Source organism: Pan paniscus, chromosome 6, assembly GCF_029289425.2.
Source record: "Pan paniscus chromosome 6, NHGRI_mPanPan1-v2.0_pri, whole genome shotgun sequence".
NCBI lineage: Eukaryota > Metazoa > Chordata > Mammalia > Primates > Hominidae > Pan > Pan paniscus.
In genome coordinates, this window is record NC_073255.2 from 55540159 (window position 1) to 55566916 (window position 26758).

A 26758-nucleotide genomic window follows, 5' to 3' on the forward strand; every position below is an offset into this window, starting at 1 on the left:
GATTCATTTGTTGATTCATTACATTTTCAGTTATCCCTTGACTTAAAACATTTCTTTCAAAGGCCCACTCGCTGTCCCTGCTCCACGGGTGAGGATGACAGGGAAGAGGGCCCAGGGTGCATCCTCAGGGCTGACATGGAGATACAGCCAGCACAGCCTGGGAAGGGCAAGGCCACTCCTGCTGCAGAGTGAGATGCTGCTGGGACATTCCAGTGACAGGAAGTGGGACCCCAGGCAGCCCCCTCCCTGGGGATGCTGACAGGTGAAGGGACCTTCCCCCACAAGGAGTAGGTGGCACCTCCCTGTACCTCTCTGGCCCTTGTTCCAGCCTCTGGACCCAGAGAGTAGGAGGCATCCCTCCCACGTGTGTGCTGTAGGAAATAGCCACAAGTGCCCCAAATGATCCTTAACCACTTCCCATTTTCTCCTTTGCCTCCTGCCACAGCCTCTCACCATCAAGTCCCTCCACTTGGGATGAGTGCCATGTGACTAGGGTCCTTCTCACAGGGATAATGGCATCCAAGAAAGAACACAACAAAGCCACTAGCTTCTAGAAAACCTATTTCTGTCAGAGCAGAATGGTCAAGCCAGCCACTCAGGAAAGGTCACACTGGACTGCTGACTGGAGCCACGTGTCTAACTAACTGAGCCCTTCTCTCACAAGCAGCAGCGGCTGCAGCTGCCATCCTCTTGGTGATACTTTTGTAGCTGCATGTGCAGACATCATTTTGAAAGCCTATTTAATGTAATCCTTTTTAGATTCAGGCCATCATCCCAGCTTGCTGAGCCCTTAGTGGACGCCAGATCCAGTGCCCATCAGGGAAAGCCCCTGGCATGCCAGGTGCAGGGAGACAATGCAGACACCATAGGAGTCACCTCGCAGGATGCCACAGCCGAAACCAGCAGGCCAGGACCTGCCTGCCAGGGTGTCTGCTTCAGCCCACACAGTGCTTACAGACACTGAAATGTGCAAAATGTGGAGAGTTCAGGTCTTCAGTGGCAATTCTGATTTCTCTCAAAGCATCCAATTTTCTGGTGACACTGGTCCCATGCTCCTGCTGGCCATGCTCGGCTGATGGGCGGTGGCTGTGGACACAGGGCCCCTCTTCCCTAGCGTGGACACCGACGCTCAGTCTTGCCTCGAGGAGCTACTTCCGCCCTGACTTCTGATGTCGCTGAGCTGAGACCCTCCTCACACAGCAAACAGCCAGGATCAGAATGCAGGAACCGAGAAGGCCTTTGGGACAGCCCCCCTACAGGGTATCGTACCCACCAGCCTGAACAGTCAAATGTACCTATACACATGGCTCCCCTCAGCCTCTCAGAGCCTTCTGAACTTCACCCAGCACCTGCAGGAGGAAAATGGCACCCCACTCACCTTTCTCTCCTCTCCCAGGACCTTAAAGAAGTACAGCAGAGGGAGACAGTCACCAGGCCGTGGCGGGGGGCCAGCCCACCGGCCAGGGTCCTCTGCAGTGTGTCTATGGGAGCAGGGGGGACAGCTCTGGTATTTACCCAGGATTGTCTGGCACCTGGCCCAAGTCCCAGGTCTTGGAGCATATCCTTCTGTGGTGCCCCTCCCTCCCGACACCCGAGGCCAGCTCCAGGCACACTGCATGGCACTTCCTCAACTCAGAAGGCCCCGGAGGGTCTGACGCAAAGGAGGACCACTGCAGCCAGTGTCCGCCAGGGCACCAAGATCAAAGGGAGCCTCACCACAGAGACCCAGTGGCACCAACTAGACCGTGAGCCCAGCCTCTCCGGCCGGAGCATGGTGCTTGGCCTCAGGGCTCACAAGTCTTTGCTATATCAATCACCCTTACCACAACAGCCTGTCTTTTCAAAGGAGTCACAAAGCAGTTAAAAATACCCTGTTGATTTTTACCACAAATATCCAGTTTCCTGAACAATGACTAATTTAATTTCACCACCTTTTAGAGGAAAGAAATTAAACACTCAGAAAGAAATTCTTATGTATTTGTATTTTTGGTAAGTCAATGACGAGGTATTATTAAACTTAAATAAATCAAATCACTGAATAAAATTAAATGCCATTTAATAAATGATGGAATCATCTCCACAGAAGATATACCTTCCAATGAAAGTCACTCACTGCTGACAAGGAGGACTGCTGTCACCTCTAACAGACACTATGTAAAACCATACATCACGGTTCCTCTATGCACTCTCCCAGAGCAAAGGGGGATGTCTGCTCTAACATCAGTTTTTGCCTTCCGTGAGGGAGTAGGTCTGTGTGCTCTCTCACTTTAATGGTGAAGCCATAGAGTACAACCTCAGGTAAACGCAAGACCAATAGACTCTGGCTTAAATATTAACAAGCCAAAACATTGCTGTTTTAAAATTCATCATCAACAACAAAATAAAACAGAAAGCCCAAGAAGTCTAGAAAGACAACTCCAAAACATCTCACACTATTTATGAGCACCCAAACACCAGTGAGGGCCCATGAGCCAGTGGCAGAGGTGCGTGGAAGTGCCTGGGTTTACTGGCTCCAGATTTCCATGCTTCCATCAAGGGTCTGACCGGCCCAGGTTTGGAACCCATAGCACGTTGGACAAACTGCTCTCAGGGCTCCCCCTGGCCAAATGCTGAGCAGCTGCAGGGCGGGTGCCACCCCACGTGGGGGTAGCAACGAGCCTGGGTGGGACCAGGGAGGTGAGACCGACCCTGCACTGCTTCTGTAGAAGCACCTGGGCAGGACCCCAGACCCAGAAGAGGAAGCAGAGCCTGGGCAGGGTGAGGAAGTTGAATCCAGGGCAGGTGAAGGACAGCCAGGCAGGAAGGAATGAGTGGGCTGTCAGACGGTGACATCCCAGCACGTGGATCTCCGATCAGAAGTAGCCCCCTTTGCGCCGGTGTAAGTCTCCCCTACAGCTGGAGGATCACAGGTCTGAAATTCAGCTATTCCCGCCAACCCAGATGACTCAGGCAAGCCCCATGGGTACCCTTAGCAAACTCAGCACAGCACTCAGGAAGAACCTGGCCAATGCAGGGTCACGAAGCCAGGGTGCAGTCATCGTGGAAGAACTTGGTAAGCCTGCCTGGGGCTGCTGCATGCTCTGGGATCCCCAGGGAGAGGACGCAAGGCAGCTGGGGAAGACCTCCCTGTCCTTCTAGATAGAATAATGGCTGCTTTCTTTTGGCACATGCCTGCCACGTCTTAGACTACCAACTACTCCATCCTGCTTCCTCAGATAGCTCTTCACTCTGTCACCATCGTGCTAAGCTCACGAGAGCAGGGCCCACTTTGCGGTCAACCTCTTGGTCTCAGGGTCTGGCAAAACACCCAGCCCGTTGTAGGGGCTCAAGGTGAGCGAAGGCAGAGAGCTCAGAGGGAGGCAGCATTGGAGGAATCTCGTGCTGTTGAATAGGAGGCTGAGGGCTCTTCTCTACCCATGACTACTCCCATGCAGAATTTTCCCTCCCCTCCTTCCTTTCATCAAGTCCCATTGGCCCGCAGCCTTTACAGGGCACTGAGCTTGTGTCTTACATGTCTAGAAAGGAGACACACCAGAGCTGCAGGTGGAACTCAGACCCGTGAGGGCCCACAAATGCTGCAGTGAGACCACTGCCACTCTCCCACCCTGTCCCAGCACGCGGGCCAGGGGGCTCAGCATGCTGTAAGGAGCGCCAGGTCCACATCATGGTAGTTGCTTGCTCTCAGACCTGGGGTCTCTGGACACCAGCATCTGATCTCTTATCACATTACGGAGCTACCAAGGAGTCACTTAAAAAGGAGAGAGGCAGGGCCAGGCGCAGTGGCTCACATCTGTAATCCCAGCACTTTGGGAGGCCGAGGTGGGCGGATCACAAGGACAGGAGATCGAGACCATCCTGGCTAACACGGTGAAACCCCGTCTCTACTAAAAATACAAAAAATTAGCCGGGTGTGGTGGCGGGCGCCTGTAGTCCCAGCTACTCGGGAGGCTGAGGCAGGAGATTGGCGTGAACCCAGGAGGCAGAGCTTGCAGTGAGCCGAGATCGCGCCACTGCGCTCCAGAAGCCTGGGCGACAGAGCGAGACTCTGTCTCAAAAAAAAAAAAAAAAAAAAAAAAAAGGAGAGAGGCAGAAGAAAGGTACTAATGCCTGTGTGGGAATTTCAGAAGGCTTTGCCTACAAAGCTTGGGCAAGAATGATTTTTCCTTTCTCATGGAAGTTTAAATATCTCTACTTTTTCCTCCCGTTGCCTTCTTCATGAATCTGCTATTTAATAGTGAACATAATGACATGAATGAGGAAGTTTCCAATCACCTCACTATCCCATTACCTTCCATAGATTTCGTTATGCTTTCTTCTTTTCCTATGTTAACTGAGTTCTTCCCCGTGAGCAAAGCCACTTTATGTATCGGGTCCACTTTGTCAATTTTTCTACTACTTCAGAATCCTTGACTAGACCTTGGTCTCAGCATTACTTCCTCTGACTTGAATGAAGGGAAGAAGAACATCAGATTTCTCTTTTCCTCAAGCAAGGGGCAAGGAATGGAGCCAAAGCTCTTTGCCCAGCACCATCCCCCACCGTGATCCTAGATCCAAAGCCCTGGGAAGTGGCTGGAGGTTGTCCAGCACTTGCTACTGACTGCACTGAGAAAACACACTTTTCATGAGATCAGAAGTCAACACCAAGTACAGATAAAGAAATATCCCTTCAAGCAAGTCAGGAAAAAAAAAAAAAAAGAACAAAGAACAAGGACTTTCTACAAGTAGTTCTAGTTCTGAGTGAGAAACATCCTTCCTGGTCGTTTCTGTGGGCTTGAGGACACGAGTGACACAGACACCAATGCCACGTTCTCATGGGGAACAAGCTCTGATCCCAAGAAAAACACCAGCAGGCAAAATTCCCCGGTTTCCTTGTTCTGCTTACAAATTTGGACAATCCCTGGGGGTGGAGGCCAATTTTCTTGCCAAAGGCTGAGAGAGCCAGATAATATTTTCATGGTCTTATTTTAGAATGGGTAGCTCTGTAAACAACCTCAGTGACAAAACCCACAGACAGCTTGTCTGGATCCTTATTTGAAGCAGAAGGTCACCAGCGAGGTAGACATCCCAGATGCACTTTAGACATGTGACAAAGTGCACAAGCCCAGCCAGTGCTGGCTCCCAGATGAGGGACACTTACCTCACCTTCTAAGTTTTGATAGTGCCATAATGCAGCCTGCTCCGGGGGCCTGAGGTCAGAACGGGACCCACACTTGGGAGCCAGCGGGTATTGGAAAAAAGGTCTCTCTCTCAAGAGGACAGACCTTGCATGGCACAGGACAGGCAGATTTGCAGAGAAAGGGATGGCTGGCCTGTCTTGCTTGAGAACAGCAAAGGTAGGGAAGTGAGAGCAAGTAGGGAGAAGAGATGATTCAAGTAGAAGGGCAAAATGACTTCTAAACAATATGCATTTAGCAGAAGGAAAGTCAAAGTCCCGGGAAGCCAATCAGCACAGTGGCTGCAATCACAGGCTCCGATTCTGAGGCTGGGTCACACTCAGCCGCACCATCAGGTCTCAGCCACACTCAGCTCAGCTGCTTACAGGGGCCTCCCTTCCCTCAACTGTGGAACAGAGGGAACATGCGTACTTAATTCATACGGGATGGCATGAGGAGTAAATGAACATATAAATAAACAAAAAATAAACATATCCACCACTTACGACAAGGCCTGGCACACAGAAATCCCTCACTCCATAAACATCAGATGGCGCAGTTGTTCTAATGATCACCTCCACCCCTAGGGGTCTTCCTCCAGAGGCTGCAGCCCATCCTGGCTCACAGCCCTGCCAACCGGTGGGGAGGAACTTTCAACCCCTTTCTCTGCCAGTTTCTCTGCTAAGCTGACTTGTTGGCTGTTTGACCTTGGACACATTACTGAAATGCTCTGTGCCTCAGTTTCCTCATATGGGGACAATGGTTGTGTCCTATCTACTTCATGGATCTACTTTAAGTAGAAACTACAAGTTCAAAAAGGAGGTTATTGCCCTGTGGGTCCAATGGAAACTCTTCTGCTTTCGGCAGATCATATTCAAAGTCAGGACTACAAGACAGAAACTCTTCAACTCCTGTGTACTGACATCCAGGTGCCCGGGTGAGCCCAGCATTTTCACACCTATTATTGAGCCAGTGGTGAAACTTTTTCAAAGAACTAAGATTCATCTTTAAACATCAAATCATTGTTATTATTTGCCATTTTTTATGAGACTTTTTCTAAAATATAAAGATAAAGAGTTTTGATCAATAATGAAAAGAGGTTTAATTGGCTATGGTTCTGCAGCCTGTACAAGAATCATGGTGCAGGCATGTGCTCGGCTTCTGATGAGGACTTAGGAGCTTACAATCATGCCAGAAGGCAAAGCAGGAACTGGCGTCTCACACAGCAGGAGTGGGAGCAAGGGGAGGAGATGACATGCACTTTTAAACAACCAGATCTCGTGAGAACTCACTATTGTGAGGACAGCACCAAGCCATGAGGAATCTACCCCTAAGATCCAATCACCTCCCACCAGGCCCTGCCTCCAAAACTGGGGATTACAATTCCACATGGGATTTGGAGGGGACAACATCCAAACTGTATCGGCCTCATAGGACAACAAGTACTGTGACAACAAGAAAAGAACTGAGAGAGAAGATCCCAGGACTTCCCGCCCTTCTTCCCAAAGTAATAATCTGGCACATCTGTGCAGATCCCAATAATCTGGCATATCCCTCAGCCTGGGCTCCAGCCAGGGGCACACTCACCTGCTTTGCGGCAGCCTGGCTCGGAGGTAAAGAACCCGGCGTGAGCACAGGGGGGCTCCCAGGGCCACAGAGTTCAGGAAAAGGATTGGGGATGGCCGGCAGAGATGAGGTTCTAAACTGCTGGTCTTCCTCCTGAAGGCGCCTGGAAGGCAGGGATAAGTGCCTGTTAAAAGCTGCCATTCCCCACATGACCCAGCCTTACCACTGTGGTGATACACCCAGAAAGCAGGACACAGGGCTTCTAGGAGTCACTGGCATGCCCACGTTCACAGTGGCATCCTTCACAAAAGCCAAAAAGTAGAGGCATCCCAAGGGTCTGCAGATGGATGAATGGATGAACAATATGTGGCATATCCATACCATGGAACACTACTCAGCCATGAAAAAGGAAGCACATTCTGACACAGGCTACAACACGGATGAACCCTGAAGACATTATGCAGAGTCAAACACGCCAGTCACAAAACCAGAGACACTGTGTGATTTCACCCAGTGAGGTAGGTAGTGTATTCAAACCCATAGAAAATAGAAGGGTGGCTGCCAGGGACTAAGGGGAGGGCAATGGGGAATTGCTGTTTACTGGGGACAGAGTTTCAGTTTCATAAGATGAGAAAGTTCTGGAGATTGTACAACCATTGTGAGTGTGCATTAATACTACTGAACTGTACCCTGAAAAAAACAGTTAATATGGTAAATTTTATGTTACATGTATTTTACTAAAACAAAAACTTTAAAAAAATTACAAGTTGTCATTCTCAGACCCAAAGGGTATTGGGTATCAATTCTCTTCCTCATTAGGCATCGGGGGCCGAGGGGCGGGGTGCCGAAGTTTTGTTGTCCTGGGTGCGTGCTCATCTCAGGCAGCATTCAGTACCTGACATGGCATCAGCTCCAAATACCTTATCCGTTTGATCAGTGAATACCTGATGTGTGAAAGTTTTCTGAATATGAGCATTTTCATGAGAACCAAGTGTTTTTCAATGTCCTTGAAATGAGCATTAATCTAATCAAATGAAAATACGAGAAAAGGCTGTGTGTTCTCATCTGAATTATGCAATGGATGCTTATTTATATAAAAAGGTTGTTGACACTGAATTAACTGGAAATTATAGCTTCATGTATCTGTCCTCGCAAAGCCTGTGTCCACATTAGAAACACACCTTAGAAACACACGCTGAATCCACACACCACTTCTACTTTCCTGGCACATCTCCAGGGGCATCTGTTACCCTCCTCCGAAAAATGCACAACCCACTTGTCACACAACTATGCAACACACACACAGTATGATGAATCAGAAGCAACTGTGAACAGCAGAGAAATCAAGTTCAAAGTCAAAGCGAATGTCAAGTGTCTGGCACCTCCCCTCTGTAAAGTAACTTCTGGCCCACACCTCCAGGGCACTCCTGGACACACAGCCTCCTCCACCCTTCCTGAGGCCACGCGGCCCTGTCCGCAGCCTCCTACCTTCAAGGAGAGGGGAGCAAACCTCACATTATCTTCACTCGGCATTTCCAATCCCTCCCCATGTTTAAACATACCTCAGAAACCCCCATCATAGGCTGTGTCTTCAAGTAATTTTTTTGACAATTTTTACGATTTCACAAAATCAACAATCCGTTAGCTTTCCCAGGAGATTTGCCACTACAGAAACACATTTTGTGACTGTATTACTTTTTCTCTTTTACCAACTTTCCCTATTTTTTAAAGGAAGATCCAGCTAACTATCCCACGTAGACCAGCAAATGATGCATGGATTTAAAATTACGAGAACTCACATGGCATGAAGGGAATCAGTGCTGTGAAATACAGGAAAGCCGTTCCTATAATGGTTTGACGACATGCCAGAAAGTTTATTTTTACTGTGAACAAATCCCACTCTTCCCATAACAGCTTCAGCCTTGGCAAGGCGTCCAACTGAAACGTCTGGCCATTGTCATACAGGAGGAGATGGATAAAACGGGTGGCCAGTGCCACTTTCCCATCCATGGCTTCTAGCCAGTGACTTCACCCCAAAAAGATAATCTGACATTTTAGTGTCCACAAAAGCTTCTCTATTTATTGGGTTGTTTTGAGCATTTTAAAAAGTCCTGTGTTGACTTTAAAGCGGCTCAGAGACATCGCCTAAGGCAAGACTAAGGGATATCACACAAAGACAAAAAATCCCCACGAAAGAGGCTCACAATAGAAGGGACAGTGACTATGGAGAGGGGTGCTGAGATTTAGGGATGTCAGGGATGGTGGCAGGAACTGCAGAGCTGAGGGGCGAGGTCCTTCTTCTCTGTGCCTTGGCTCACTTGTGTTTGTCTAGAACACATGCGTGGCCCTTGCACTCTCAAAAGCCTGGGTTCCTTCTCTGTACAGAATCGGCTCACCCATCGGCTTTCCTATGTGCAAAGCCTTCTTGCCCTTCCCAAGCGTCTCCTCTGCCCATACCCTGCCTGCCCCCCAGCTCCCTTCGGGTTGCATGGCAGCCCCCGGTAAGTTCCTCTGCAGCGTGGACCATGCTCCGTGACCTCTGGTACCCAGCAGCCTGCTCCATGGCCACTTCCCACCTGATGTGGTGAGCCCAGTTACCGCCCCGCTGTGCCACAGTTTCCTCAGCTGGGAAGCGAGGGTAACCCATACTGCCTCCCTCCGAGGGCACTGATAACAAGGAGGAGCTCATCAGCATCTGCACACAGTAAGCACTCAGCAAATGGCCTCACTTCACAAAATAATCTTTGGTGATTCTAGATTGATCTCCACATTTTTTTTTAATCCACCTGAAAGTAAGAAACAAAACTACTTATCTGAGAGGACACCAGAGAGAAGACACTGGGCCCAAGGAACAGCGCCTGTGACCCTGTAGGGAGAGGGCTTTGCTGTCCCACAGAGCAAGCCTGCCCCTCCATCCCAGGGACTTAGCGCAGGTAGTCCCGGGGCACATATGGGCGAGTTCAGCCAGAACTCGAGGTTCAAGGGTCCTGGGCAACTACTCCAGCAGGGAGGCAGGCCTTCTGGCTTTCCAGCCCACCCTCGGGCACCTTCGCCATGCGACTGCAACTCCATATTCCCAGGCACTCCCCAAGGCTACTGTGATGCTCCCAAGAGATGCTCCCAAGAGAAAAACAGCTCTCCCACCGGACTTAACTCCTCAGGAGCTAAGTACAAGGGGTCACGCTTCAAAGAGCAAAGTTGAACAAACCCTGGGACAGGCCTCATTCAGCATCAATGAATATGACAAAAAGTGAGAAGTCGGAGGGGAAGCCGGGGTGGGAAGCTGGGGAGGCAGCTGACCACGGGCGCCAGGGCCGCTGCACCCTCTCCCCTCCGTAAGAAACAGCTGCCACCTGGGGCAAGGTGATTATCTGGGCTGCGGAAGACCCAAGATGTCAGACCACAAAGAAAACTCTCAGAAGTTTCTAGAAGCAAGGAAGAGCCCAGGAAATGAACAGAGCTCCCCGGAAGATGGGGTGCTGAGACAGAAGGCACCAGAACCCCATCCTGACAGAGGCCAGTGAGGGCAAGGGGCAGTCCCAGCAGAGATGGCTGTACATCCTCCGCAAAGGCCCGGAGAGGCACGCAGGGTCCCACGGAGCCCCACGCCATCCCGACTGCGGCAGGGCAGACAGGCGGATCCTTGAGGGCTGCCCCTGGCTCTCAGCTTGATTCTACAAAGATCTTCATTCAGAATGTCTAAGGTACTCTCAGCACCTTCACCTTCGACATGACCATTCTCTAGACACCCTCCTCCCAGGCACTCGAGACAAAATCCAAGTCACCCTCCACACACTCTCTGTCTCCTCACAGCCCTGGCAAAATTCAAGTGCTGGCAAAACGCAGCTGCTCCTCCTCAGCAACGTGCTCAAATACCCCCTCCTTCTTCATCCTCAGGCAGCGCACAATCATCTCCCATCCGGGGGCTCCTGAGACCACTTCCAAACCGGCCATGCTCTGCCAACCCTGCTGCCCTCTACCACTGCCCCCACGACCCCTGGCAACCAGAATGCTGGTGTCAAAACCCAAACCCAGCCCCTTCACACACCTGTCCAGAACTCTTTCTCACGTGGCTCCTGAAAAAGGCACACAAAGTGCTTCAGCACCGGCCCCCATCTGCATCATCTCTTCTGCTCACAAAACCTCTGCCTCCATCTATCTGAGCTCCTATGACCCTTTGACATCCGTTCAGAAATCCTACCTCCCAGGAACCTCCCTCAATGTCCCCAGCACGTTCTTCCCTCCAGCCTCCGTGTTTCCACAGAGATGTGCCTACCCCTGAATTAGCAGAGGAATGTGGCAAAATGCAACTCTGAGGGAGGTCTGGGGTTGCACGACAAGCTCCAGGGGGTGCTGTAGCTGCTAGCCTCCCGTCCCTACTCTGGGTAGTGAGGACTTGGGGCATGCAATCAGCTCCATGGCTGTTCTTCCAATCTTTCCAGAGATTTTTCCTCTGGTGGTCTTCCTGCATATCCCTCTACCTAGCACAGTGCCTTGCACATAGCAGGCACTCAATAAAAGGTACTGGAATTGAACTGGCTACAAAGTTCAACCCAAGGGCAGCACACTGCACACACTCGGTGTATCCGTTATCCCATCAAAGCAATGTATCTGCCTCTTGACTTTGCAAGACCAACACTATTCCCTCCAACACCATTTAACTCACAGAGAGCAGTGTCCCTGCCGACAGCTCTCATCCTTGGAGAAGGCTCTGCCCATGAGGCCTGGACCTACCTGACAGCGAGGATGTGCACAGGCTGGGAGCGCTGCACCCTCTGCCTCGGGGACACCTGTGGCTGGACGGACCGAGGAGGGCCTGAAGCCCGAGGCTGGCTGCGGGCATGCTGGCCATTCTGCAGGAGGGGCACCGTGTCTGACTGCATGCTGCAGGCCGAGTACAGGCTCTCCAGGGATGCATTCATATCGTTCACCAGGGCTTCCAGGTCCACATCATCCTCTGCACAGAAAAAGGCAAGAGCAAAAAAGAAACTTTAACAATGGAGAGCAATCAAACCCAAATGTACATCTTGGTGATCAGGTTCCAAACCTCAATCCTATTTTTCAAATATTATGGAAGGGGTAGAGGGGAAACACCAAGACAAGTATGACTGTATGGAAGCATGCATATTACATGTATTCATCATGATTGACATTCCAGAGACAATTCAATCATTAGAGCTGGGCTGCATTTCTACCTGTCTCCAGGGAGAAGCCATTCGGAGCATCTGCTCAGCTCCCTTCAGCACCCCCTTCTCTCCTCCCCACCCCCTCCGGTAGACCGCACACAGCCACAGCTGCATAGCACGACCCCACTGGCCTGGACTCAGCTGACTGAATCACAGGTGTCTCCCAGGATCAGGACTCTCCCTTCCCTGGGATTCCAGAAGTGAAACAAGAGACAGAAACAGAGCAGCACCCAACACTGACACTGGTTCCAGCCCAGAAAGGTTAAGTAGGGGCTGACACTGTGGCAGGGGTTTGTGTGTGGCTGCTACTACAACACATGCCTGAGGGCTTCGGGTGCCCACCCATCCTCTCGATTGGCCAGAGTGCAGAAGGAAGCCCATCTTCACAGAGGAAGGCATGGGGCAGATGCAGAGAGAGAAGCCACAATGGCACAGAGAGTAAGTGAGAGAGAGAGAGCGGCGGAAAACGCACTGTAGAAAGGGAGGAATGAGCACGCAGAGACAGTGATGGTCGGTTTTATGTGCCAACTTGGCTGGGCCATGGTGCCGGGTTTTAGCTAAACACTAGACTAGATGCTGTGAAAGTATTTTTAGATGTAATTAACATTTAAACCACAGACTTTGAGTAAAGCAGATTGTTCTCTCTCATGTGAGAGGGCCCCAGCCCATCACCTGAAGACCTGAATAGAAGAAAAAGACCAGCCTCCAAGGGGAAAGATGGAATTCTGCCTCCAGACCTGAGCTGCAACTCTTCCCTGGATGTCCAGCCTGCCAGCCTGCCCTGCAGATTTTGGACTTGCTAGCCTCCACAGTGTCATGAGCCAATTCCTAAAACACATGTGTCTCTCTCTGTATACAGCCTATTTAATGGGTCTGTTTCTCCAGAGAAACAGAGACCTAGGGCTACAACCCAGCACATGGAGATGGGGAGGGGTTGGGGTGGGACGGGGAAAGGGAGCCAGGAGCTAGGGCTGTGCAGCTTCCGGTGCTTCCTAAGGCCTGGCTGCACTCCTGCTCAGGGAAGATTGGTAAAACATTCTTGCATCCATACAATAATTTTGTTGTTGTTGTGCTTAAGCTAATTTGAGTGAGTTTTGTACGTGTAACCCAATACATTCTAATAATATTGACTCCTTTCTTCTGCATTTTTAGATTTTTCGCTTTTTGACAACATGGCAAATAATGATGGAAGCTCACATAATTCGTCCTCTCTTCTGCTCCCAGAATAGCTGCAAGTTACACCCACTTAACACACAGGGTCACAGACAGCAAGACCCTCTTCCTACCAAAGGCTACACTGGTAGGAAGGAAAGCAGAGACCGGCACTTGCAAACTTGCTCACCCTGCCCTGCTCCTACTAGCTCTGGGCCCAGGGCCCAGGACGTGGGCTTCCTATTTCTTAAGCATCCTCAACTCTAACATGAGCTTAGCAATAGTGTCCACCCCACTGGGGGGGGTTGTAAGGACTAGGTTAGTTATTATCTGCTTTATAACACAGCTTGGCACACAGTAAACAGGAAGATATTATTTATTAGCCCTATTTCATCTATTTCTTACAAAATAACAAAAAGTGATCGTTATTAACCTGGCTTAACAGCTGAGGAAATAGGCCTGGAAGAATTAAATCACCTGCCCAAGGTCACATAAGCGGTATTGAAAATAAGCTTTGCATCCCTCATTCTCTCCTACCAGGTGTGTGCTCCTCACAGAAGCTTCAGAGGGGCACTCTGCCCTCTGGTTAGGAAGGCCTTTGTTTTAAAGGGCTCCCCTCATCTCTCAAGGCTAAAGGGCATAACAAGACAAGACATAAGGAAACAAAACAACAACAATGAGGGAGGGAAGTCCTGGGCAACCACGGTAGTGCAGAGGGGGTATGGAGTGGGCAGGGTCACCCCCGGGGGTAGTGCTTGGGCTTCTGGAGTGGGTGGGACAGTAGGAGCAGGGTTTAGCCAGATCACGCTCAAGATCCTGGTGAAGACAGACAGATAGAAGGGAGGGGTGAGGACAGAAGGGAGGCTGCTGAAATGGCAGCGATGAGATCACTGAGGCCTGGCCAGCATAGCCCTTGCTGGAAGAACAGAGGCCACATTCAAACCAGGGCCAGGGGAGAGGGCAGGGGCTGGGGAGCATCAGGCTGGAAGAGGAAGGTTGCCTTAGAAAAACAGGGGTCAGATGGATCCGAAGATGCGGACTGGGTGAAATCAGCAGCTGAGACGCAGCAAGCAGGGCCCTGTGTGCCCAGGATCTGTGTGGAAGGAGGGAAGAAGAGAGATGTTGCCATGGTTCGGGTTGTGAGTGGTCAAATATTAATCCTGGCCAGATATTAAAAGGACAAAGTGCTGAATCAATAATTAATAATTACTGCATAATCAATAATTAATCACAAGGAAGAACACTCAGAGTCAGCAGGCGAACTCTTGCTCATAGCTGGGGTGAGGTGAGGTGGTGAAGAGTTGGTTGGCAAAAAATCAGGACCCCTGGAGGGGCAGGCATGTACCTGCCTGAGCTACCCGAGGCCCAGAAGGCTTGTGGCCTCAGGGAGAGGAGAGCCTCACTGCCAACTGCTGGAGTGAAAATTGCAGTCCAGAGAACTCTGCCTGCCAAAGACAAGACCTCAGTTCTGTATTTATTGAGACTGCTGCATTCATCTTGAGGAAAAGTTATAGTGGAGACCACGAATCTGGGGCTTCAGGAAAGTTCTAGAACATATGCATCATGCACCCACTCATCTCCTACACTCCTATTTAGCTGACAGGGAATAGCTGCTTAATTGAAGCTCTGCAAAACAATTAGCACGAGCGCCACTCTTAACTTACTGTATTAACAGCTCAATATTTCTATCTCAGTGGGCCATCTAAAAGTCAATACTGGCCAAAACACAAAGTTCACTGTAAGTATAGTCAGTCTTGGGTGATGCAGGTTGGTCTCAATGCCACACACGTGCACACGTGCGAACATGTCCACACACATGCACACACTTGCACACAAATACACGTGTGCTGTGGGGCCACTCTGCCAGTTCAATGCCAGGCTTTTAATCCTGCTTTGGAAATAAAAACAGTGGTACAGTTCCTACTCTGAGACTGTTCTCTTCTAGGAAAATAACATGTTTTCATTCCCTCTGGGGAATTTTCATGTGCAGTTATTTCTCTCTATGCATTCCCAACAGCCCCTTGGCTGTGCTCCCCAGGCAAGCAGCCCCCAGGGTCTCCTGTCCTTTTCCTGCTAAGCCTTCTGTCAGTCAACCAGATCATTCCTGGGTCATAGCTCTGCAATTAGGTCAAATGCAAAGTAATTCTGTCATTATTCAAAGTAAATATAAGGTAATAGATGCCAAAATATAAACACAACACATATCCTCAAAATGCTTTTACTCTCCTCTGAGATGGATTATTTGTACAACTATTTTCTACTTTAATACATTCAATCATGAATATTTTCAACAAAGCCAGGTCAATCTGGTAACTCAATAGGTTATAATCTTCATAAACTGAATCCAACCACTCTATCTGGATGTTTCAAACCTTCATACTTTCCAGAGCCAGTACAGCAAAAATAAAACTTTTTAGAAAATTTAAAATGCCATACTTTAGAAACAACTGTAAAATGTCCTGTGGGGTTCATTAGCATTTTATCTGTTTAGATAATAAAATCAATTATGGTTCTCTGACTTGTAAGCTTCACTAAATTCTAACGAAGAGCGACAGTTAAATCTTCCAAACAGGGGTTTTAAAGGTTTGATTCAAAAGAAGACAATTTTTCATATTCTACACCAATTTTTTTTTAATTACTACATTAAGATACGACTGAAATCACACTGAGTTCTTACAAGCATCCCTATGGCGTTTATTCTGTCAGCTGGTCTACCTCAGTAAGGACTCTGTGTGCCACCTCTGTGGGTGTGGTCAACTGCAAAATTCTTGTCTGGTCCCATGAATCCAAGTGGATCAATAATCACCCATTTGTGAAAGGCCTTCTGCCACGTAACAGAAGTGGGAGAAACAAGTAAACAAATGCTTCTCGCAGTGAATATTCAGATTGTCTATTTAATGTTAACTTGACGCCAAAATATTTTCCATGGGGCTGCCCCACTGGGAGGAATAGTGAAAGGTGAAGAAAAAAATAATTTTATATATAAAATTTCACTTCAGACAGATTTATAAGAATGTATTTTCTGCACAAATATAGGTCAAACAACATGGCTGTCAATCATGTTATTAATAGTTATTTTCCTTCTTTAAATAACCCAGTCCAAAACTGGGTATTAACTTTGCCCCAAATATTTGAGTAGCTTGTCTGATCTCAAATTCACATCTCATCTAGTTTCACTGTCATTAGCAAACTGAGGCTGGCTTAGTTTTAAAATAGATATAAACCCAGGGAAACACATTTGCATTGGGCTTATAAATCATCACGAGTAAATGTCTTCCATACAGCAGGCTAGGTGTGCTGACTAGGAAAAGGCAAAGAGGACAGAGAAACTCCGGGGACAGAGGATTTAACTTCTAGCACCATCTCACCACCTTCACCAATACATTTCTTAGTTTACAGCACCATCTAGTGTCTTCTTTACATTGTTTAGGGATTAAAGATGACACTGGATTCACTTTACTAAATGATTTGGCACCATAAGGACATGTTATTTGCACCATGTGTTTAGGACGTCTCCGTTACGATCCCTTCTTCACAGACCTACACAAGCTTCCATCAGTGTGCGATGCCTTCAGAGCTTTTTCCACTACCCCCTTCCCCCATTTTCATATGGAAGATATACCCTGTTAAGTCATAAACAGCTGGGGTGGGGGTATATCATTAAGTCAAAGCAGATTCAGTCCCTAAGAAACAGATAAGTGGCACTTTACATGAAAAGTCTCTAACACATGTGCAAAAGCCAAAGTCCTTACACATTTCTATCTAGAAAAGAAGTGAAGGTCAGGCTGCAAAAGTGTTTTCCACTAGACCATGTTCACTTGGCAAGCAATTTCTGTTAACTTCTAACCAATTAAAACTTTGTGCAAATATAACTTAACCTTCTACTGAAATAGCTTTTTGAACAACAATTCATCTTCTATTCTCATGTATTCTAGTCACATGCACTTAATTTCCCATATATAGAGTTTGGACATAAGTAAGTAGAATAAGAAAACCAGGTATTATATGGTTAGAGTATTCTTCTCTATCATATTTATGGTATTTAAAGATATTCAGCAAACACAAAAGCAAACCACCTAACCACAACTCCAAATAAAAATACAAATGGAATCAATGCTTTATTTCACGGGTTCCTACACACAGGCAGGATTTGAGGCAGAAAATAAAATCCCTAGAATTAGTCTGTCCAGCAAATGCATATAAATATCCTTGTACCTAGAAAGAGCTACACAGTCTTAACTCTTGGCTTTCAGTGTTTATAAGAGAAACTTCCTTCTCCCAACCTTTGTTGAAAATGGCATCCTCTCCTCTCTACCCAGCTCACAAAAGACAAGGGGAACCACCATTTTCAGTCTCTAGTAATTGAGAAAACACATATCAACAAACTGATGAATTTAACAATTTGTAAGAATATACGTTTTTTGGTTTTTCATTATGTACAGACACATCTGCAAAAGAGTCGTGGCCTATGCTAATGGGCGGTGGCAGGGCTCCAATCAGTGCTGGTGCCTATGGAGACTCAGAAGTCTCCACTCCGACTCCCAGGACCCACAGGCCACATGGGCAGAATCGCCATCAAAAGCATATTCAAAGTTCATGATGACATAAAATGGGACAAAAATAAACATATATCCTGGGCATAACATAGTTAGACAAAGCTAAAATCACAAGGATCCTCTCAGTCTGCTGAGGCTACACTCACTTGTTCCTGATTACTATTTACAGGTGGTTTCTTAATTATTTTTCTTAGAATGTTTTTTTTCTTCTCCTAAGACAAATGCAGGCTAGTGTATCCAGGAAGGCTGCATGCATACTTAATCCTATATCCAATTCCCTGAGGGCAGGGGCATTTTCTTCTGCTACCTTGAAACTCCATCCAGACCCTCCTCCAAGAAGATCCCAATATGACTTACAGATCCAGGGCCCTACTCAACAATTCTACAGATAACACAAAATATGGAGACTACTGATTCTCTGCTTTCATAAAATCTGTCCTCTGCCCTCCTTAAAGCTACATTTAAATATACACATTCTTTCTAAATAAAGCACTACCCCGACCTTTGAGTGTTTAAGTATCTATGGCTGCTATTTAGATTCAAAGCAACTAAGAAGCGACTGAGAGCCAAATCGCAGTCTACAACCACGAAGATGAGGCACAGAGCAGGCACAGCTCATGAGCTGCCTGGCAGGGTGCAGAAGGCTGGGAGACAAGAAGGGGAGCCCCTCCACGGAGAAGCCTCCGGCTCTACCCCAAAGACTACCATCGCATATGCAGAGAGCCCTGAGCTGCAACCCTGGCCCTTTTGGACTTCAGGCAAGCTGCTCCAGTCTTCCGGCCTCCTCTTAGTCCCAACTCGAAGGGCGATGGTGTTTATGGCTCCCAGGATGCCGCCCGACCTTAAGGCTCTCCAGACCCTTTCTTCTTTGTTTCCTTGAAAATGTGACTGTTAACAGTGGATAGAGAAAAACCTGTATTTTACAAATGAGCTGCTAAAATCATATCTCCCTTGTGGAAGGAGAGAGGATTCTTACAACGAAACAACCAGGAAATGATTCTGTTGCCAGAATAATCTGGTTTATGAGCCTCTTTCCTCTGTGTGCACACGGAGCCTGCCACGAAGCACTGAAAAGACTGCCTGGGCATCTGAGTGTATTTGAGTTTATGGGGCTCCTTCAAAATGCGAAAGTAAACATTTGACATGCTTTCTTCAAGTTTCCATTTGCATTTTTCATGTTTCACGGGGGCTGCACCCTTGCCTTCCATGTGAGGTGTAACTTCCCCTTTTAAGTCATTTTGCCCTAGCCTTCCTGCTTCTGCGCCTGGTAGGAGTTTAATTTCACCAGCCAGGGCTGCCAACCTAATAGAATTTCTGACTCTGGGTGTGTCAGTGCTGAGCAGAGGAGTCTCTGAGCCCCGGGTTGATGAATCCTGAGTGTGTCAGGTGATCCTTAGAAGAAACAGAGCAGGAGATGGTAGGGGGCTTTGCTTTCCTTGGCTGTAGGCAGCCCTGCTACCCACTCAACCCAATGTTTCTGTTGCCCCCCAGCACTGGCCACCTTGGGAACCAAGATATTGGGAAGGGACCTGAAGGGCATAAGGGAATCCAGAGACTCTTGAGAAGGGATCGTAGCTCACCTCAGAACGCCTGGAGCAGTTGGCTAAACACAGCAATTTTAGGAGCCCCTGACCCCTTTGTCCAGAGTGTGGTGAGTCACTCCAGTGAGGAAGAGAGTTTGGCAGGTGGCAGCCTGCCTTTGCATCTGTTTGGGTAGATTGCTAGGCTCTGCTCATTTTGGCCTACACCTCTGCTGACGTTTTCCCCAGGCTCTGGGATTTAGGTGGGAAAAGTCATTAACGTGCCCTCAGGCAGGGTCAGAGCCATGATATCTGCTATTTGATGTTTTTGGGTAAGTGTGTGAAAAGGATTGGTAACCTTATTTGAAAATCAATGATCATGTCGGCTCAACATCACCCGAACAAAGGGATGACCCCCATTTTTGCTTTTTATCTTTCAGGCCTTTAGTATTTCCAGTCAAGTATTTGACAAGTTAAAAACCAATATATATACTACTTTGTTTCTGTACTTTTTGGCTTGTCACTTTATAGCAGTGGTTTGAAGTTTTAAATCAGAAATGAGTATTTACACTTTGGAAAATATATTTGAATCAGAGAGGAAAGGTGGCCTAAGGAATGAGATTTCATGACAGAAAATGGTTTTTATTAATTAGTAACTGTCAGCATATATTTTCTGGTCCAATTCAAAGGGGAGGGAAACATAAATCTGTTAAATCTCAACGCTCACACTGAAATGTTGCAATGGGGAAATTTGGGCTTATTCATATTCAATAATTAAATATCTTCAAAGCTTAGAAGAAATACAAATTTGTTTTTCTCTCTTTGTTCTATTTTTAAAAAGTAAAAGCAGGTATATACCCCCCAAAATTGAAAGTAGGGACTTGAACAGATAATCGTACACCCTTGTTCACAACAGCACTATTCACAACAACCAAAAGGCGGAAACAGCACAAGTGCCCCTCAACAGATGAACAGATGAAGAAAATGTGGCACATATACACACAATGGAATATTATTCAGCCACAAAAAAGGAAGGTGCCTCTGAAACGCACTAGAACTCAGAAGAACCTTGAGGACATAATAAGCCAGTCACAAAAGGATAAACACTATCTGATTCTGCTCATGGGGTCCCTGGAGTAGTCAAATTCCTAGAGATAGTGGAATGGTGGTGGCCAGGGGCTAGGGAAGGAAATGGGGTGTTATTTATTTGATGGGTACAGAGTTTCATTTTTGCCAGATGAATAGAGTTCTATGGATGGATGGTGGTGAAGGTTGTGCAACCATGTGAACGTTCTTAATGCCACTGAAATGTGCATTTAAAAATGGTAAGGATGGGCTGGGAGCAGTGGCTCACGCCTGTAATCCCAGCACTTTGGGAGGCCGCGGCGGGTGGATCACCTGAGGTCAGGAGTTCGAGACCAGCCTGATCAACATGGCGAAACCCTGTCTCTATTAAAAATACAAAAATTAGCCAGGTGTGGTGGTGTGCACCTGTAATCCCAGCTATTCAAGAGCCTGAGGCAGGAGAATCGCTTGAACCCGGGAGGTGGACACTGCAGTGAGCTGAGATCATGCCACTGCATTCCAGCCTGGGTGACACAGCGAAACTCCATCTCAAAAAAATAAATAAAAAACAAAAAATAAAAAATAATGTTAAGGGTGGTAAATTGTGTTAGGTATATTTTACCACAATTAAAAATAATAATTAAAAAACAAACGCAGTTTTTAAATTGAATTGTTCCCAGGTTACCCTCCAGGTGATGCCAAGCAGATTGGCTTGTTAAAGGACCAGGACAAGGCTAGTCATTTCCTAAGTTACACTAAACATAGATTCCTCTTCCTAGAAAAATAAGAATTTTCAGTATAAATGTGTATGCTTCCCCACCAATCCTGCAGAACATGGCAGGTGGGATTTTAAAAAACTGTTTATCTTTAATGACACATGCAAAGTGCCGCCGCCAGTGGAGGCTCATTAAATTAAACTTATAAAAATGTAGAAAGTCTATCTCCTTTTACACACAGCTGGGCCAACAGCCCCTCACCCATTTCCCCAGGACAACTGGTAGCAAAGGCTAAAGTCTAAGGCAAACTTCAGAATCAAATGCAGATAGCCTGGCGGCCAGACAACTGCAACTCAATCATCACCAAAAAAAAAAAAAAAAAAAAAAAAGGTAAGGTAATAATTAATCACTCTGTACTTTGATTCCAGTGAGATTTTTTTTTTAATTGTGGTTTAGGGAGTTGTACAATTATTATATTTTAAAAAAATAAGGAAAGCAATTCATCTTAGTGATTTCATCAAAGACCTGGCATCCAATGTTCAGTGAGCATCCCCTAGAAAAGCATGTAAAGTTTCCTTTTCCTTGGTTTCATCCTGCTACTCTGCTGCAAGGAAGCACCTGGGCATTACTAAGATCCCGTCAGGCCCTTTATGACTGCCTGGACTCTGCACCATAGAGCCTATACAACACAGGAAACAAATTTTCCACTACCAAAACATTACAGCCTGCCCAGCAAGAACCAAAAACCTAAGCTAAAACTGCATTTAATATGCACAGATTCAGCTAAGCAATTTCTATCTGTACTACTCAAAAGACACTTCGGGAGTGACAGAGAAACATACCCACAAAATATTACTCAAAAAGAGCAAAGGATTAACTCTATCTTTCCCAAGTCTTCCTTAGCCATTTGATCTGTTTCCTCTCAGGCTTTTTATTTCAATTCCTAACTCTTCTATTACATCACAAATCACGGAGAAGCAGAAGTACAAGAAACTATATAAATAACTTGTCATTCTGGAAGGTTCTCATTTTCCATGAACCCTAAAAATATTAGCCTGAGAACACTGGAACTGAAGAGGGAAAATCCAGGTTATGGTCCAAATTTCTGTCACTCACTAGCACTGTGCTCTCTCAGAAAGTCCATTTTTTAAAGGTAAATTAGACACCGGGGAATCTTTACCATCACATCCAATGCTAACACTCTATGATTCTGTGGATTTAACTCCATAAATTTAAAATCCATTCATTTACCCGATATTTTTCTTCATTCAACAAATATTTGCTGAACACTAACTACATCACTTCAGGTATTGGAAATACAGATGTTAACAAAACAGAGACAAATCCCTGCCACCTCGATGCAGTGACGTCTTAAGCAACGACCTTTGGAAAAGGATTTACAAGGCTAAATATAACATAGCAAGAAAGGACAGGAAACTGTTTTTACTACTTCTGGAAAAATAATTCCCTCCACAAAGAAGCTAAAACCTGCTTCAGTTAAGCGGCAACTAAAGGAGAGATGAGGGGGTGGACATATCCCGTAGGAAAGAGTGGGCACCCAAGGGCAAGGGGTACTGGAGCCCGAAGGAGGGATCCCAAGCCCCAGTGTTCTGCAAGAGAGGTGAAGGATGAGTGGGAAGTCAAGGGAAGTGCAGAGTCGAGTACAGTGTGCGTCCTCAGATGAAGAGTTTCTTGGCAGAGTTCATGACGCTCCCAGTTTATAAAAGTATCCCAGAGGCCAGAAATTCTCCTAGGATGGTTATGCACACTGCTTGGCAGAGAGAAGAGTTTTAAAACGAGATCTCTGTTTACAGACAAGACAGTCAAGTAGAGGGCATTCAGCTCTAAAAAGAGCCTGAATTCTAAGGCATCAGGAGAAAAGTCATTCTAGGAGAACAGTACCAGGCGATTCCAAGAAATGGCAGTTCTCCAAAAACTGAAATGCCCAGGAGAGAGGAGCTGGTTTTCCAGAATGTGGATGGAAATGCAGTTTAACCAGAAAAACAGGACACTCCAGACGGGCCTGAAGGGGCAGATGATCTAGAGCTGTAACCCTCAAACCGCCAGATGCATGGGGCCACCTAGGAACTTCTGGGGTGGGAAAACCAGTTCCTGAGATGCACCTGGCATTCTGATTCCAAGTCTCCGGGGGTGGGCTCAGAAAATGAACAGAGTTCCTGTTAGGGTCTGAATATCTGTGTTCTCCCAAAATTCATGTGTTGAAATCCTAACCTCTACAGTGAAGGTATTAGGAGGTGGGGCCTTTGGGAGGTGATTGGGTCATTGGGGTAGAACCCAAATGATGGAATTCGTGCCCTTATAAAGCCCTGGAGAGACCCTTCCCCATTCCACCATGTGAGGACACGGCAAGAAGACGCCATCTGTGATGCAGAGGGAGAGTCATCATCAGCTGCCAGATCTGGGAGCACCTTGATCTTGGACTCCCCAGCCTCCAGAGCTGCGAGAAATAAATTTATGTTGTTTGTAAGCCATCCAATTGATGGCATTTTCTTACAGCAACTCAAACAGACTAAGACAGTTCCAAAATGAATGCTTACTATTTTTAAGATAATTATTTTTGAGGTGCCTTCTGAACAATGCTCCAGGGAGAGGGGATGCTCCAGGTTTTGATGAACAAAGTATGGAACAAGCACAGGGAGAGAGATTTCACAGTGGGGAGTCATGAGAGAGGAAAAGACTCATGTTTTGATTTTTATTGTTTCTCTCGATAGAACATTACATTATTAATGAGCATGACAAACAAAAGCCACCATTTTTTGAGTACCTGCAAGGTACCAGATCCTATGCCAGGCAATTCTCATAGTTCAAGCTTTTCCTAATCTTCCTACCAAACCAGCCAAGCAGGCATTTTTATATATTTCAGGGGAAGAAACTGAGGCACCCAAAAACTTGGCTACCAAGACACAGAGTGGAGAGTCTGCCTAACTCCAAAGTTGCACATACTGCCTCCTTACGTTTTAATAATTTTCTTTAGTTTTTTCCTCACTAAATGTAAGTTTTATTTTTTTATTTAGATACCTTCCTTTGTCAGTGAACTTGAGTTTCTAGAAGGCCGGAGCTGCCCTTGCCTCATGACCTTACCCTGAGTCTGGCACACAGCAGGTGCTCAGTACATGTTAGTTGAGTAGGTGGGAAATAGATTCATCAGTTTCCGTCAATCAAGTGGTAGAATTTTCCCGAAAGCCAGCCAGCCAGGCAGAGCTCCCAAACTCTCTGGAGGCTGCTGTATCTCCAAACTTTTAGTTTCTTGGAAAAAGGCCCAGAGGGTAACCCACCAGGTATATAAATGCCAGATTGTCTTATTCCAAAAATGGATGGCATGTGTCCAAAGAAGAGCTGTTCCAGGCCCAGGAATCTATTGGCAGGATACATTCCCCAGCAGTCAGGCCTTACCAAGTCTACCTGACCATGCCAGGCCTCCCTGCGACTCTGTAGGCTCCAGGAGTGACACTCAACAAGCCCTCCTCTATGGCGAGCCTTCACACCTCTGCCTTGAATCCTGCCTTGCCCATCCCAATAGTGTTTCCGTCCAGGAAGTGCAGCGAATTCAACGTCTGCCCTGGGCTTTTCTGCTCTGAGAAACCCCCGCCACCTCTTGCATGCACGCTTCCCACATAAGCCCAAGCCTTTCATGTCTCCACTCAACCCTGGATGCAGCTCCATGCATCTGCGGATCCTGCCGTAGGGAAGACACCATTTTGCATGTCACTACCTTCTTCTCTGCTTCCGCATGGTGTCTACAAAACAACAAATCTGCTGTCCTTCTAAGGCACAGCAGCTGCCCATGATGTAAGGTCAGTCTCCCCCTCAGTACCTTGTCCTGCCAGCAGAGACCACAATGGAATATGAGAAGTTGGTGCTTGGTGGGATGCTGGGCGCTGCCCTGGGAAGATTTCTATTTCCAAATGGAAGGTGAAAATAAGTGTGTCTGACACATCGTGTACTTACTGCTCACATCTCCAAGAAGCATAGACACTTAGCACTCAACAAAGCCAAATTCAGTATTGTATTTCACAAGTATTCCTCGTCTGTTCTGCTCAATGCAGTGTATGCTGGTGAAAAAGAGTGGTTCAGATTGAGAAACCGTGGAGGGGAGGGAGGAACAGTACAAGAATCTAGCACTATGCCAAATGTTCACATATGGCATCTAAGTAGCCTTATGCCAAACCATGAGCTAAATGCTATCAGCCACATTTCACAAATGAGAAAACCAAGGTCAGCAAGGCTAAAACACACACTCAGCACCACACAGCTATGAGTAAAACTTGATTCCTCCTCTGGTTTAACTACAAATCCAACATCTTTCAGTTTTCCCAGATTTAAAAAACAAAAAACAACATGATCCCTGGGCTTAAGGAACATAAACTGCAAAGACAGACATGTATTTGATAATTTAATAAAGTGAAGTATGACAGGTCTGGGGGAGAAGTAAAAAGCCACAAGGGATACCAAAGAGGAAGCAGCTGCTTTTAATGGGCAGAGGGAGAAAGAGAAACATCCAGGGAGAAGGTAGTGTCATCTTTGTCAGGACCAAAGAATGAGAGAAACTTAAACACTCAAAAGAGGTTAAATCATTCCTGGCTAGGGGCAGCCCATAGACAAAGGCCGGGGAGGGCAAGAATAAACATCGGTTCCAGAAAGGTAAGCTGTCTATGCAGCTGGCCCAGGTGATGTGTGTACAGGAAGGACGTGAGAAGATGCCAAAGAGTAGAGTGAGGACTCACTCCTAGGCCACTGAATCCCACTCTCAGAGAAGACAATGGTGTTCCCAGACTGTTTAAAAAAATAAAAATCTGACAACCACACAGAATGGCCAGAAGGTGCAGAGGCAGGCAGTGAGTGACAAGGGTGGGGGTCGGGTGGGTGAGGGGGGGCAGAGGTGGAGCAGATGTTGAGTGAGACCTGGGAGAAACCGAACTGTCGGCAAGCACATGAACAGGGAAAGATGGATTCCAGGTCACTGCAGAGTGCACCAGAAGCAGGGGTGGAGGTTATCAGGGGCATACTGTGAGTCTGTGACAGGAAGTACTCCCAACCAAGGAGAGCTGGCCATGCACAGAGCCTGCTCCTGCTGGAGGGTGGAGGCCAGGAAGAGTCCAACCAGACAATTTGCCTTCATCTCTCTCCGAAACCACTCCCTGCTTCAAATACCCACAGTGGATTAGCCTCAGTAATGACAGTCTAGAGTCACTGGGAGTGCCCTGTCCGCTCCAAGGTGGGGAAACCATTTTGCCATGATGCAGAAATCTAGCTGATCCCCCCCATCAGTAGCTGGGGTGCTGCAGGGAGTCCCCATTCAGGGTGCTGAGTCCCCAAGAGGAAGCACACTAGTTATGCAAAGGTACTTTCAGCCATTTGGTATGCAAGTAGATTAGAAGCCTGCTGCAATTATTTTTCAGTGCATTTAAAAATATATCCACAAAGATGGGAAGGTTAATGGCTGGGCACTAACTTCCTCTTGTCATTGCCCCCTCACCCTTTGAACAACTCAGGACTATCGTGAAAGACTTTCTTGGTCAGGCTGAATCCAAAGTTGAAGGGGTTAAGTGGCCAGTCCATGCAGGTTGTAAGGGAAATAGCTGGGGATGGGGAGACCACAAGGCAGGCTCCTGGCTCCAACACTTGCTGAGTCTCGGGGCGCCCTTGAACACTGAGCATTAAACACCACTGAAATGTCTGCTCCTCAGAGGGTCACTGTAAGGATTGACTGCAAATGTGCACACAGTGTCTACCCATGGGTAAGAAACTAACATTTTTGAGGACCTCCTTAAAGATGGGATTAATTCATAGTGGGGAATATAATATTAGCCATGTTAACAAAAG

General features: G+C 47.1%; 1 protein-coding gene across 20 annotated transcripts in view; it reads right to left on the reverse strand.

Moving 5' to 3' along the window:
• Positions 1–26758, reverse strand: part of GRB10 (growth factor receptor bound protein 10) — a 203055-nt gene that overhangs the window by 73025 nt on the left and 103272 nt on the right. For all 20 annotated transcript variants that reach the window (XM_063606236.1, XM_008962875.6, XM_034964099.3 and 17 more), the window contains 2 exons: positions 11454–11676; positions 6741–6882 (listed from right to left, as the gene is read on the reverse strand). In XM_063606236.1, the coding sequence (XP_063462306.1) occupies positions 6741–6882; positions 11454–11676 (365 nt within the window). The remainder of the gene's footprint in view (positions 1–6740; positions 6883–11453; positions 11677–26758) is intronic.